General features: G+C 34.3%; 1 protein-coding gene across 3 annotated transcripts in view; it reads left to right on the top strand.

The window, feature by feature from the left end:
* NUP37 (nucleoporin 37) overlaps positions 1-15575 on the top strand; it is a 42151-nt gene that overhangs the window by 3401 nt on the left and 23175 nt on the right. For 2 of the 3 annotated variants that reach the window (XM_032416545.1, XM_032416546.1), the window contains exons 3-5: positions 6127-6251; positions 9452-9524; positions 11079-11173. In XM_032416545.1, the coding sequence (XP_032272436.1) occupies positions 6127-6251; positions 9452-9524; positions 11079-11173 (293 nt within the window). Of the gene's footprint in view, positions 1-274; positions 340-6126; positions 6252-9451; positions 9525-11078; positions 11174-15575 lie in introns of all 3 variants that reach the window. The other variant, XM_032416547.1, reaches the window with a different exon arrangement.

The following is a 15575-nucleotide window of genomic DNA, read 5'->3' as shown; positions in this document are numbered from 1 at the left end:
TTCAAGGAAGTTCAGGGACTTGTATGACTAGTAAATGAAAAAACAAGCTGTAGACCCCGTTTCTAAATCCCTGTTCTTTTCCTTTGATGCTGCTATTCAGATAGGTTGAAACCATAGTTCAAACAGTTCTGGAGGAGAATCAAGTCATAATAATGGGGATTCATGATAAATTAATTTGCCCTTGGGGATTCATAATAAATTATCACTTCCCTTTAAAATGATTTTGTTATCTAATTAAATACTATTAAACATTGTTTCTCTTCTCTCATGTTAGAATCTTCAAGTTCCATAGCATCCAATTTCATGCTTCTCTCTTGTCTGAGAGAAAACAAAATAAAGGTAAATTGAATTGAAAGTTTTCCACATTCCTGTTGGAAAGGCAATCCTCATTCTAAGACTCTTAGGAAAACACTGTCAATACAGAAGATTTAAATTTCACCAAAGCATTTTTCAGAATAATTCTATGGTGTTCTTTTGAATATGATGGAAATTTGAGCTGAATGATAGTACTATTAATTGGTATCATGTATTTGTCAAGTATTAAGTGCAAATCAGGTGCTGGGAATTGGTAATACCTATGTTAAAAAAGCAAAGACCCTGACCTCAAGATGTTTAAATGTAAAACAATGCAGTAAGAAAACTGCTATAAGAAGTCCTATGTGCAAAGAGTAGAGGAAACATGAAAGTTTCTAAGTCTATTCAAAGGATCACCAATAATGAATTGGGGACTTGAATTTCGAGAACATTTAATTTAAGCAAGCACATTGAATTTATATAGAACATGAAGCTGAGAAGGATACCTAATGCTTTGGATGATAAACTTCACGTAACAAGTATTTATTGAGCACCTGTTGTATGCCAGACACTGTGCTTAGAATTCAGGTATTTAATAGATTGGATTAATGTGCCAAGTTGAACAAGCTAAAATTTAATAAAGATAAAGTCTTAAAATGATACACCGCTGAAGCTAGAAGAGACAATTGTGACTTAGAGTTTTTAGTCACCTGGATGTTCACCATGAATCAGTGTAATGATTTAACTGCCAAAAGGAGTTAATTCAATGCTGTCTGATAGAAATACAGTGTGAGCCCAAATATAAATTTAAATGTTATAGTAACCACACTATGAGAAGTAAAAACCAGATGAAATTAATTTTAATGTATTATTTTACCCAGTGTATCCAAAATATTTCATGTGTAACCAACATAAAAAATGAATGAGATTTTTATATACTTTTATACTAAGTCTGAAATCTGGTGTGGATTTTGCACTTTATAAAGTATACACAGTTGGAACTAGCCGTATTTCAAGTGCTTAATCATCCCATGTGGCTAGTGGCTACCATATTGGACAGCATAGCTCTGTATCCTTTAATCTTCATTTCTCAGCAGTGTATGTTATGATGCAAATGAGATAATGTATTTGAAGACATTTCAGAATGGTATTAAAATGTTTAAAACTGTCATGTGAAAGAGGAAAGACTCAGAATGGTAAATGTATTTTGTGTTATTTGTCAAGTCTTTCTGAGTGAAGTTGTGGCTTGTAGTGCTTTACCACTGACACTGAATCTTTGAGTGTGTTCACCTAAGATCAGCTGTGGCCAAATACTTGCGTCACTGAAGTAGACTTCATCTATATGGTTCCAGGGAGCAGAATTTGGAGCAATGAGTAGAATTTACATGAAAACAGGTTTGGGTTTAATGTTAAAGAGAGCTCTTCAAATTAGAACTACCCCTCCCCCCAGAGTTGAATAAGCTCCCCCAAGTAGTAGCTAGTTTCCTGTCACTGAGAGTGTTCAGAGAAGGGTTATGCACTTTCTCCAGATGTTATATAAATTCAAGTGTGAGGTGAAAGAAGCGGACTAGGTAAACTTTACAGTCTCATCTGACTAAAATTCTGTATTTGGCCTTAACTGGGTGTGATGAGAGGGCCTGCCAATTTCAAACCCTTAGAAGAGCCCTTGCATCAACCTGGCATTGCCCCAACCTCAAATACGCCAGAGCCTTCTATAATGATTTATATTGTAGCAAGTTTTCCAAAGTATCTTAATTTCCTGCCTATACAATACTGCCTACACCCCAAACTAAACCCCAAATAGCATTTGTCTCTGCCTATACCACACACACACACCCTGGCCTTTTGGTTGGCTCAGTGGCAGACATTGCTGCCAGGAAAAAAGGTTCCACTGCGAATACATAAAGCTCAAGCTATACAGTCCCTGGGATTTCTTGATCTCCATGGCCACCCAATAACTCCATATATACTTTGGGTAACAAATTACAGGACCTAATTGTCAACACTGTTGTTACAGTAGCAAAGTAATGGTTGTTTTGGTGGTAAAAACTTCATTTTTAGAAGATTGATTTGTCCAGTGTGGAAAAATAGATGTAACCCAAACTATGAAGTCAGCTATGAGTAGGCTCTTAACCTTATTTTAAAATTGCTTAGTGGTTGCTGCCTTGGCATATCTGGCTGTTAGCTGTACAGTTATACACACAGATTATGAAGTAATAAGATTTGACAGTGTTTTTCTTTCCTTGATAAGTACATTTCTATTTCCTGTTTTCATTTATGGAAAAACTTTTTGCTGTTAACTCTAAGTTTGAAATTTAAAGTTATTTTTCAAGGGGCATCTGAATTATGTAGAGAAAACCCATGTGCAATGTATTTGTGAAATGGCTTTGCTAGGATCCCAAAGACTAAAATTTTATCCTTGAAAAATCAACACATTCAATAGGATTCAATTAAGGTACAAATAAAACTACATTTAGATTCAGGATGAATGGAATTCTTAGAACAGGCCTTCAGATAATATTCCTATCTATGTAGACATATGTATTCCATTAAATAAGTTTCACCTGCTCTGGATTTTTTTTCCCTGGTGATATTTTATAATTCTATAAACTTATAAAAGATAATTATAGTCACTTAATACAGAGGATTCCTTGGGAAAATTTGTCATGAAAAATTTTGCTGTAGTCTCTAGACCCAGTTAGGGTATTGACTTAAATAACAATTTTTAAATTATAATATTTTAAGCTTATAAAAAAGTATTTTAAAATATATGTTATCTATATAAGGTATAAAGAACAATAAAATAGATTCCTGGATGCCTGCTACCCAGCGTAAGAAATGGAACATTAGCAATTCCTTTGAATCCCTCTGGGTGTTCTTCCCTTACTGCCTTTCCTTCTCACCCCCAAGTGGTAACCATGTCTGAAATTTTGTGTTGGTGAGTTACCATATATGTAGGTGTTGCAAATGAGTATATTTTTCATGTCTCAAACTTTGTATTAATGAAATTATTCTGTATTATGTTCTTCTACAGTGTGTTGCTGTTAACATTGTATTTGTTAGATTCCTGCATGTCAGAATTCATTTGTTTTCGTTGTTGAATGGTATATTATGCAAATATACCATAATTAATCTGTCTATTCTTCCATTGGCTATTTGGGTTATTTTTAGTTTTTTATTCTTGAAAACATTGCCAATATGCATATTCTTATGTCTTCTGTTTGTGTTTTGTTACCTCCTTTCATTGTTTTCCTCCCTGATAATTTGGAGGTTGTGTATGCTGTTTCTCTTCTTTTAATTGTTACCAAAGACACTTTAACATGCATACTTAATTAGACAAAGTCAAAATTAATATCTTTAACTTCTTCATGAACAAAATAAGGATTTTTGGCTCTTGAACTACCATCACCCCCTTCAGACTTATATTAATGTCATATTTTAGTTCTCAGTTGTTTTTCTTTTCATTTTAACCCACAAATTGTGTTTTATAGGGCTAATATTTGTTTAGATTAACCCATCTGTTTGCCTTTGATTTTTTTACTCACTGTTCTTACATCTCAGGCCTTCCTTCTGGGGTCATTTTTCTTCACCTGAAAGCACATCCTTTACTACAAGAAAAAGTTCACTACTAAATTTTTTATATAAAGGGCCAAATGGCCTAAATATTTTAGGTTTTTCCAACCACTTATGGTACCTGTTGCAAATTATTCTTTGTTTTTTACAACTCCTTAAAAATATAAAAATGAGGGGGCACCTGGGTGGCTGAGTCGGTTAAGCGCCTGCCTTTGGCTCAGGTCATGATCCCAGGGTCCTGGGATCCAGCCCCACATAGGACTCCTGCTCAGTGGGGAGCCTGCTTCTACCTCTCCTGCTCCCCCTGCTTGAGATTGCTCTCTCAAATAAATAAATCTTAAATATATATATATATATTACATATATATATATATATAAATGATTCTCAGTTCATGGGCTGTACAAAACCAAGCCATAGGCCAAATTTGGCCCAGTTGTAGTTTGCCACCCTCTGCTTTAGATCGTTTAGTGAGAGTTTATTGATGCTTCAGTTTTGGTTTTTGTTTTTCTGAAAATATCTTTAATACAGCTTCATTCTTGAAAAACAGTTTTGTTGTGGTTATAGTCCTAAAGTTTTTTCTATCATTGTTTTGAAGATCTTATTCCACTATCTTTATGCATTTGTTGTTTTGAGAAGTCTAGTGCCAAGAAGTCTATGGTGGTTCTAATTCTTTTATAGGAAATCTCTTGTATAGGAAACTTCTTTTTTTTCTGGCAGCTGTTGCTGAAATCCCCACCCTCGCCCTGCTTTCTTCTCCCTTCCTCCCTCCCTCCCCCTCTCCCTCAATATGTATATATACATACACACTATTATGTATCATGAGAGTTTGTGTGTGTATTCTGAAGTTGCACTATGTTATATCTGCCTGCAGATTTCTTTTTATTTAAGTTGCCTGGGATGTATTGTTCTTTCTAAATACATATATTGGTGTCTGTCATCAAGTATGGAGGATCCTTTGCCATTATCTCTTCAAATACTGCCTTTTTTCTCATTCCCTCTATTCTCTCCTCTACAACCCAAATAAGATACGTGGTGGAACTTCTCACTGAATCCCTTTTAACTTTTTTTTTTTTTTTTTTTTTTGGTCTTCTCTTTGCTCCATTCTGAGTAATTTTTTCAAATCTGTATCCCAGCTGCTCTAAGCGTTGATTTTTTTTTTCCATTGTGATATTTTAATCTAAAAGTTTTGTTTGGTTCTTTTTAAAATCTGCCTAATCATTTTTGGTAATCTCTTGTTGCTTACTCATACTTGTTGTGTTTGTGGTTCTTCGTTTTCACGTTTGAGTGCATGTGTGTAAGATCATATTTGATTGAACTATATCTGTGGGAACTTTTTGAGACCTGGGTAGGGGTAGTTCATCCAAAGAGAATTTGCCTTTGTCAGGTGCTCTGGGCCACTACCAACATATGACCATTTTGAAATCAATTGTCATTTTCTGGAGCACATAATGTGAATTCAATCCCCAGACTCATGTTACGGCCAGCTAATGGTAGAGATTTCTCATAAGTGGCTTTTCTCTCTTAGCCTTCACCTAAGGTAGATATTTTGCATGGCAGTTTTGGTTTGGGTTTTTTTTTTTTTCTACTTCCCCCTTAGAAGACCTGGATCTATGCAGAAGTCTCCAATCATCCTTCCTTGTGCAGGCACTAAACTTTGTCTTTTTGCCCTGCAAACTGAAGCTGTTAGTTTTTGGATGTGGACAGAAGTACTTAAGATAGCTGCATTATATTATTTTTATAATGGGAAAGTTTTTCAGGTGATTATCCCTGTTTCCAGACCTAAATGACTCTTCAAAATTCATTTTTTTTCCTCATCTTCCCATGAAGATAAACTGAAATCATTTTAGTAGTACCAAAGCAGGTAAATAAACTGGCTTTAATTAAATATCTAAACCAGAATCCTATATCCAAAAGACTAAATTAACCAGATTGTATTAACATATTCATTATTCATAGTCCATAACAGATGAACAATTTGTAACATCTTACACATGTATAGTGCCATATATAATACTATGTGAAAATATGTTTACTGTTTGTTTTTAGTTGCCCTAGAGAGTTTTCCATGAGGCTTAGACAGTTTTAGCTATTTTTGTTGTCATTGTTAAGCAAACCAGTTAAATCTCAATATCTAATCTGTTTTTGAACTTCTCAAAAGAATATATATGGCCTCCTGATAAAATCTTCATTATGGTAAAATCAGAGTATTATAGTGTTTGTTCTCATAACTTCTTAAAACATTTACTGTGTATGCTTAGGAGGAAGAAGCAGATATTGAAGGAATTCAATATAAAACACTACGAACGTTTCAGCATGGAGTCAGGGTCGATGGTATAGCTTGGAGCCCAGAAACTAGACTTGATTCATTGCCTCCAGTAATCAAGTAAGTTTAAAAATATTAAGTGCAGTATTTATTAATGTTCTTTGTTTTAAGTGATCTGAAGCCTTTGATCATAAGGACTTTTTTTTCCTCCACTTCCATTTTCCCCAGTTTCAGTATTAGATATTTTAACATCGGCCATTATTTCATAACTTAGACTTATTATCTGAATTTGTGATTTAAATACGCAACATGGCAGTGATGCCTTGAGTATATGTTGGGGCCTGACTACAAAGCTCTCTACTTGAGTTTCACCTGAATCGTTTGAAGTCTACACAGATTCTTCACTGAGTTCACCACTTACTGAAAGTACAACTCTGTTGAAGTAAGTAAATCTGATTGAGTCATTAATGAACCTTACTGCTGCACACACAGGCCAATATCACATTTTCATGTTTAACAGTACATAAAACTGCAATTCTAATCCTTGGGCTTCAGTTCTTACGAAAACGTTTGAAAAGAACAATTCCTTTTTGAGAAAAATCTTGACAACACCTGCTGAGGCCTTCTTCACAACGGCAATATGTGTCAGGTTGTTTCATGTTCGTTCAAAACACCAACCTCACTTCCACAGGTACCAAATCTAAAAGATATGCCTTCTTTTAGTAAACAATATAGTAGCCTTACTGAGCTAACCTAATTTTTTTAAATTAAGGGATAATTCACATATAGTGAAATTCTCAACTTCTGAGGGTACCATTTAATCAGTGCTGACATGCATACACGTGTGTAACCCATATGCTGGTAATACATAGCATTTCTGTCACTTCAAAAGGTTCTTTGTGCTCCTTCCCAGTCAATCCTTACACCCCATCTTCTGCTAAAGCAACTATTAATCTAATTTTCAGAAATTAGTTTTGCCTATTCAAGAACTTCATATAAGTGGAATCATACACAATGTATTTTTTGTGCCTCATTTGTTGTTGTTGAGATTTATTCATGTTATAACTACTGGTGATTCTTTTTATTTTTGAAAAGTATTCCATTACATGGTATAAATACCACTATTTGTTTATCCATTCTCCTCTAAATAGACACCAGGGCAGTTTCCAGTTTTTAGCTATTATGACTAAAGTTGCTACGAGCAACCCTGTATACGGGTCTAGTAGATACATGGTTTCATTTCTCTTAGGAGTAGAACTGCTGAATCAGAGGGTGGTTGAATGTTTTTTAACATTTTAAGAAAGTACCAGTTTCCATAGTGGTTCTACCATTTTATATCCCCACCAGTAATCTAGAGATGTTCAACTTGCTCTACCAACTCTTCAGTATTGTCAGTCTTTATTTTAGCCATTATGGTTGGGACCACAGTGACATTTCCCTGATGACTCATGATTTTGAGCACTTTTTCATATGCATTCTATTTCCTATCTAAAGAATATTTGCCTGCAACAAGATTGAAGATGTTCTCTTTTCTTCTAGAAGCTGTACAGGTCTTAGCTAACTGAATTTTGAATAATCCACACAACAGCACTTGTTACCATACGTATATCATTGTCAACAGCCAGTTTGCTGTTCATTTCCTTTTATATTAAAAAAAAGGTGTTCACAGAATCTGGAGCTAAACGAGTCAGTCTCTGCATTCTCTAGCAGATGTTGAAAGCTGTATAGTCTTCCATGGTTCTGCTTGGTGCCTGTTTTCCTGTCCTCCTTTTAATGGATATGCTGTATTGTTTCATCTTTTTTGTTGTTGTTGCTTTTTGATAAGTGGTCTCAAATTTTCTTTAATTCTGCAAATATATATGATAAATTCAGAATATTAACCAGCCATCAATTTTAAAGACAGTATTTTTAGAACAAGCTGACAGCACAGTTTTGTTTTTAAATAAATTATATATTTTTATTATAAAATTATATATTTACTATATCAAATTTGGAATATACAAAAACATTTTTAAAGGTCGTCTCTACATTCAGTATCCTATTTTTTTCATAAATAATTTTACACAATTGTGACTAAACTATATTTGTATTTCTTATTTTACTTTACTTTTATATATATATATTACAAGTAAATACTGTTTTTTTCATGACTAAAGATTGATCTATCAAGATGACTGAAGTATAACTTGGTGTCTATCTTATCATCATTAACTTTTAACTTAACAGCTAGAAAGAATCCATTCCTAGTGTTTTATCTTTAGCATTTAGTTGTCTCAGTTCTACTCTCTCTCTGTTCATCCCCACTTGCTTTTCTTCACACTTGCTGGAAAGTAACTCTTCACCTTACTTATGTTCTCTGAGGCTTTATGGTTTAATTAAGGGATGGTGTAAATACACTTACCACATATAAACTCAAGCAGCAAAGTTTGGAGAAAAGTGGAACAACACAAGGTTTGCCATAAAGTTGTGTGTGTCTGTGTGTTTTTTTCTTTTAATAAGATTCTTTCATTATTTATTTATTTTTTTTAGTAAATAATCTTTGACCCCTGTAAGTCCTTTGTTCTCTGATGTTTTTACTGAACTTGGCCTTACTCTTCTACTAATACTTTATAAACCTTTTTGCTTGAGATATTTCTTTTAAAAACCTTCTAAAGTAGCCTTTTTCTATTTTAGAAATGATATTTTGGAGAGAGATTTTTAAATGATTTCTTATGACGTAAGTATGAGGAGATCTACATTAGGAGACCTCACATTAGTAATGTTGTTGTAGCAAGTCTGTTCTAAAGTTTTCTCTGAATGGGAAATATGAATACCCAAAACAGTAATGGGACAGATTCAAAGGAGAAGAATTAGGTAGATAAGCTTTGCTTTTTAGTTTTTCTTACCTTTTATTTGTATGTTATGAAATAGAGCATACATGCCAAAAAGTGCAAAAAAAGTACATGCGCAGTTTAACATGACTGTTGTAAAACAAACACCCATGTAATATCACCCAGGTCAAGAAATCGAACATGCCCAGCACCCAAGGTCCCCCCTGTGCCCCTCTCTAATCAACCTTCTCCCTTCCTCTTAAAGATAATTAATCTCATGATTATTATGACAGTCATTTTCTTGCTTTTTAAAGTTTTATCAGCTATGTATGCATCCCTAAAACAATATAGTTTATTTTTCCTACTTATGAACTTTCATATAAGTGGAATGATAATATCCTTTTTTTGTCCTGCTTTGTTCACTTAACATTATGTATGTGAGATTCATCCTTCTTTCTGCTTGTAGCTCTGGTTATTGATTTGTGTTGGTTTTGTTTTTTTTACTTCCAGATTTTGTACTTCAGCTGCTGATATGAAAATAAGATTGTTTACTTCAGATCTTCAAGATAAAAATGAATACAAGGTATGTTGACAAATATAATTCATAACTCTTTATTTTAAAACATTATTTTTGCCTTTTTAATTGGATTTATCTCAATTTAAAATGACGTTTAATTAAAATATATAATTCGGGGCGCCTGGATGGCTCAGTTGGTTAAGCGACTGCCTTCGGCCCAGGTCATGATCCTGGAGTCCCAAGATCGAGTCCCGCATCGGGCTGCCTGCTCAGCAGAGAGTCTGCTCCTCCCTCGGACCCTCCCCCCCTCATGCTTTCTCTCTCTCTCATTCTCTCTCTCAAATAAAAAAATAAAATCTAAAAAATAAAGTATATAAAGGACTACAGATTATAAATCTGATATCATTTATTTAAATATTAGGTAGGCACAGCAAATGAGGGAGATTTAGAAATTCACATTCGGGTATAGTAGGAGTATAATAGACATGAACACACATAGAGTTGAGAGTCAAACTTCAAGAGAACCAACGATCAGCGCAGCATATAAGGTAGGGTGGGGTTATAAAGCACTTAAGAGCACAGACACAGGAGCCAGACTGCCCAATTCTATCACATTAAGAACAGTGTGACCGGTCAAGTTCCCAATTTCTTTGTGCTCAGTTCCTTATATGGGGATAATCATAGCATCTGTCTCATAGGGTTATGAGCATTGACTGAGGTAATTCCTATAAAATAGGTAGAACAATGTTTTGTACATAGTAAGTCCTATATATATGTTTTCTATTAGTATAATAAATAACGCTGTAAAATAAGAGAAAGACAAATACTATATGATCTCACTTATAGGTGGAATTTTAAAAAGCCAAACTCATAGAAACAGAGAGTAAAATGGTAGTTGCTGGGGGAAATGGGGAGATGTTGGTCAAAGAGTACCAAACTTCCAGTTAAAAGATAAATAAGTTCTGGGAACCTAATGTGTAGCATAATGTGCATAGTTAGGGTTAGGGTTAGTATGGGTTATATATTTGAAAGTTGCTAAGAGAGTAGATCTTAAATGTTCTCACCACAAAACAAAAATGGATTTCTGGGTTGTTGTGATTATGGGCTTCTAATACTAACTTGTCTTCAGTGCTGGCAGTCACATTGAGGAAGTGAATAAAGACCTCATAAGGTGAAATCCATACTATATTTATTAGGCACTGAGTGTGCAGAGCAGTAGGTATGAGTTAAAAAGTTGAGGGGGCTCTGTTTCAGTGCAGTGCCCCTAGAAAGTTCTTCAAGCTTTAATTTTTATTTAAGCTTTATGTAATAAGTAAGAGAGGAGGTGAGATGAGGACAGGTACAGTAAAAAAGTATGTGTGTGTTTTTATAAGAAATGCATACTAGAAAAGAAAGATCAAGCTAATAGCAATGTGTTGAATGATCAGCTTCTTTCCAAGATAAACCTTCCAGAAAAGTGGGTGTATAAATCATGCTTTAAAAATAGCAGATTGCTTAAGAAATATTTATAGAAAAGGGAAGCATGCAGTGAAAGCTTTTAAGGCAGTGAAGTAAAAATATTAGGTGGAAATACTGTAGATTATTTTCCTGTATTCTTACTACCTTTTCCCCTTATGTCAGGTTTTAGAGGGCCATTCAGATTTCATTAATGGTTTGGTGTTTGATCCCAAAGAAGGCCAAGAAATTGCAAGTGTGAGTGATGATCATACCTGCAGGTATGTTGCTTATGTTAAAACCACATTTTTCAATTTTCATCCTATTTTAATGAGAATTACATTATAAAAATCACAGAAAATTTAACTTCTGTATATACTCCATAAAATGTTGTAAAAGATACATACTTTATTTAAATTGTAAGCATAGCACAAACGTGAGTTTCAAAACTGGTGACTTGAGTTCTCATCCCAGTTAATGGAAACTTCCCTCTCTGCCTCTTATTGTAGAGTTGTACATTTATGAAATGTAAATATATATTGTCTCAAATTCTCCAATATTGGGTAAGATCAATAAGATGATAAAAGGCAATTGCCGTATTGTCAAGTTATTTCACAGATCCTGTCTGATAAGTTAATGTTTAAAAATCAATTGCAAATCTCATTTGCTAAAGTAAGACTCACAGGAAATTTCCTGTTTTGACAAATTTGGAAGTCTCTATATAAGGTTTTCTGTAGATGTAATGCACTTCAGTATCCTGTTCTTCAACCCCACCCCTAGTTTGGAATGGATGAGATAGCTATGACATTTTTAATAGTGCCTAAAGCTGGAGAATATCACAAGTAAAGAGCAAGATAAAGAGCAAGAGTAGGAGGTAGAAATAAGCTGAGGAGTCAGGAGTGAAATGAGGGAATTCTGTAGGAGTGCCAATTGCTTCATTTGCTTTAACAGTACTGTGAGAAAAAAAAAAAAACTACGGCTCTGCTATTTTACATAATTTTAATATTTGATAAGACTATGACAAAATCATTAGTATTCATAAATACTTGTATACATATAAAACCATTAAATATGTGTCCTTTCACACTGGAAGTAAAGCCACTGGCTACTTTTTAAATTTTAATCATAATAGCTCATCTTTCTAAAGTTATAGAGTCATAGGCCATTATTCTTTATGTACTGCCTATTAAAATTTTCATGTCAAGGACATGAAAGATTTACATGCCATTAAGATTTTAGGGCCTCGAGTATTACAAAACCAAGTTTGTATAGAGACCTGAAGAGTGAATGGGACCATTTTTAAGGTAAAAGTTAGATTAGATCACTAGATATAAATAATGACATTTTAGTTCTCTAACTCATGGACTTTCCTAATCACAAGCATTTGGAATAATGAAACCTGAGAAGAGGGAAAATGAGTGTCTTTGCAAGCCAAGGAATAGCCTGTGAATAGTGAACAATAGCCAGAGACCTGGGATTACATTCAGTGGTCTGATTACTTTTTTCTTGTAGTAGAATTTTGGGTTTTTGTAGACTAGTAAAATTGTCCTAAAATTTTAGGATTGACAAAGGGTTGCCAACTTTTTATTTTGTCAAGTAATAAGAATTTTAAAAGGTCTACTGCCTTCTATTATTACCATCATTTTATGAAAGTAAGAACTTTATTACTCTAAAAAGGAGAAAGGCTTAGCTTCAAAGTAAGTCCTTTAAATAAATACAACTTTTTTAAAAAACATACTGTGTTGTCCCTAATTGCCTTATTTTGCTATGTGGTTGATGATGTTATTGTTCAGCAAATACTTACTCTCCCTCGCCCTTCCTATGGAAGGAGGAGATTTTCCTCACACCATTGGGCTTAGCCATGTGACTTGTTTAGGCCAACACAATGTTAGCAGTTATGATGCAAGCAGCTATTTAAATGATTTACCTGGTTTGTCTTAATCTACTGTCCTCTGTCTTCTATAAGATGAGCATGTCTAGATAGCTACTGGTCCCACAATGAGAAACGCATGGAACAAATATGGACCCATCTGGCATTAAGAAATAGAGCTTCCCACAGACTCATGAGCAAGAAATTCATGCTTATTTTTGTAAGCCACTGAGGTATAGGGGTTGATAACATCATTTTAGCAATAGCTGGGGAGCTAAATTTAGAATTCATCAGCTTAGTTCGCCAAACAGAGGTAAAGGACGGTTCTGATTGCCATTAAAGTCAAACCTCTTGGGCCAAAAGCAATATAGATAAGACTTTTAAAAGAAATAGCATAAATCAAGAAGTTTAAGGAAGAATAGTGGGTATCATACACTTTCATAGTAACAAAGGAAAGAAGGAATTCTGAGAAGACTACAAGAGAAAAACATTTCAGTATAACTGTCTTCATTAATTCAAAGTATAGAATAGCCAAGTTACTAATAAAGATACCACCCAAATGGCAACTACAGTTTGAGCAATGGAAATAGCTATTTATATCCTAGGAATCATTCCTATCACTATACTAAAGAAATGCCTACCAATTAGTTTGGGTCTGCATGTTTCACTTGTTCACTTGGACAAATAAAATCCTTGTCCAGTCATAGGCAAAGCCTATTTCATCTTGGGAGTAGTTTTATATGCAGGTGATACCATGCTTAAAAAATACATGATCAGTAGAATAACTAGACTGAAGGTCAACAAGAAACTATAGGATTTGAACAACAACAAACAACTAGACCTAACAGACATATATGAAACACTCCGAACACTTTCAGCATCAGCAGAATATACATTCTTTTCAAGTGCACATGAAACATTCTCCAGAATAAGCCGTATGTCAAGCCTAAAAACAAATCTAAATAAATTTTAACAGATTAAAATCATGCAGAGTGTCTTCTTTGACCACACTGGAATAAACTAGAAGTCAGTAACAGAAGAAAAATTGAAAAATCTACAAATATGTGGAAATTAAATATCACCCTATAAACAAAGAGAAGAAATCATAGGGAAATTAGAAAATACTCTGAGATAAGTAAAAACGAATACACAACAAAATTTATAGGATGCAGCAAAACAATGCTCAGAGGGAAATTATGTCTGTAAACACCTACATTAAAAAAGAAGGGGAAAAAAAAGAATAACTTGAATCAGTAACCTCAGTTTACACCTTAAAGGAGCTAGAAAAAGAACAAAAGAAACCCAAAGGTAGCAGAAGAAGGAAAATAAAGATTACAGAAGAGATAAACAAAATAGAAATAGAAAATTATAGAGAATCGGTGACACCAAAAGTTGGTTCATATAACAAAATTGGCAAACCTTTGACTAGACAGAATGCTCCAGTTTAGTAAAATCAGAAAAAGTGGGACATTACTACCAACCTTACAGAAATAAAAAAGATTTTAAGAGTGTATTATAAACAGTTACACACCAACAAATTCACCTAGATGAAATGGTAAATTCCCAGAAACACAAAAGTCCCAAAACTCAAGAAAAAGCAAGAAAATCTGAATAGACCTATAACAAAGAGATTGAGTCAGTAACCAAAAACTTCCCAACAAAGAAAGCCCAGGACAAAATGCTTCACTTGTGAATTCTACCAAATATTTAAAGAAGAATCAATACCAATCTCTCAAATACTTCTAGATAATAGAAGAGGGAACATTTTCTAAGTCATTCTATGATGCCAGCATTATCTTGATACCAAAGGCATCACAAGAGAACTGCAAACCAACATCCCTTACAAATATTGATGAAAAAAATCCTGAACAATATCTATTTAAAACTAGAAAGCTCTTCGAAGATAACATAGGGGCAAATCTTTATGACCTTGGATCTGGCAATGGTTTCTTAGATATGACACCAAAGGTGAATATAACAACAACAAAATAGATATAAATTGGACTTCATTAAAATTTAAAGCTTTGAGCATCAGAGGACACTGTCAAAGAGTAAAAGGAACTCAAAGAATGGGAGAAGATATTTGCAAATCATAACTGATAAGGGTCTCGTCCAAAATATATGAAGAACTCTTAAAATGAACATTAAAAAGACAAAAGACAACCCAGATAGAATTGCTGGGTCATTATATTGTACACCTAAAATTAATATAACACTATATGCTAATTTTGCTTCAATAAAATAAAGACAAAATGGACAAAGGACTTGAATAGACAGTTCTCCAAAAAAGATATAACCAACGAGTACATGAAAAGATGCTGAATGTCATTAGTCATTAAGGAGATGCGAATCAAAAGCATAATGAAATATTGCTTCACACTCACAAGGATAGATAAAAACAAACAAAAGTAGAAAGTAACAAGTGCTGGGAAAAATGTGAAGAAATTGGAACCTTCATGCTCTGCTGGTGGGAATGTAAAATGGTATAGACACTGTGGAAACATTTTGGCAATTTCCTCAAACAGTTAAACATGTGACCCAGCAATTCTACTCTGAGGTGTATATTCAAAAGAATTAAAAACAGGTGTTCTGGGGCGCCTGGGTGGCCCAGCCGTTAAGTGTCTGCCTTCGGCTCAGGTCATGATCCCAGGGTCCTGGGATCGTGCCCCGCATCGGGCTCCCTGCTCGGCGGGAAGCCTGTTTCTCCCTCTCCCGCTCCCCCTGCTTGTGTTCCCTCTCTCGCGGTCTCTCTCTGTGTCAAATAAAATCTTTAAAAAAAAAAGGTGCTCAAAGAAAAATTTACAAAGGAATAT

This window comes from Phoca vitulina, unplaced genomic scaffold (genome assembly GCF_004348235.1).
Source record: "Phoca vitulina isolate PV1807 unplaced genomic scaffold, GSC_HSeal_1.0 scaffold19, whole genome shotgun sequence".
NCBI classification, from domain to species: Eukaryota; Metazoa; Chordata; class Mammalia; order Carnivora; family Phocidae; genus Phoca; species Phoca vitulina.
Note: the sequence above shows the minus strand (reverse complement) of the source record. Positions and strands in the feature narration are given on the sequence as shown.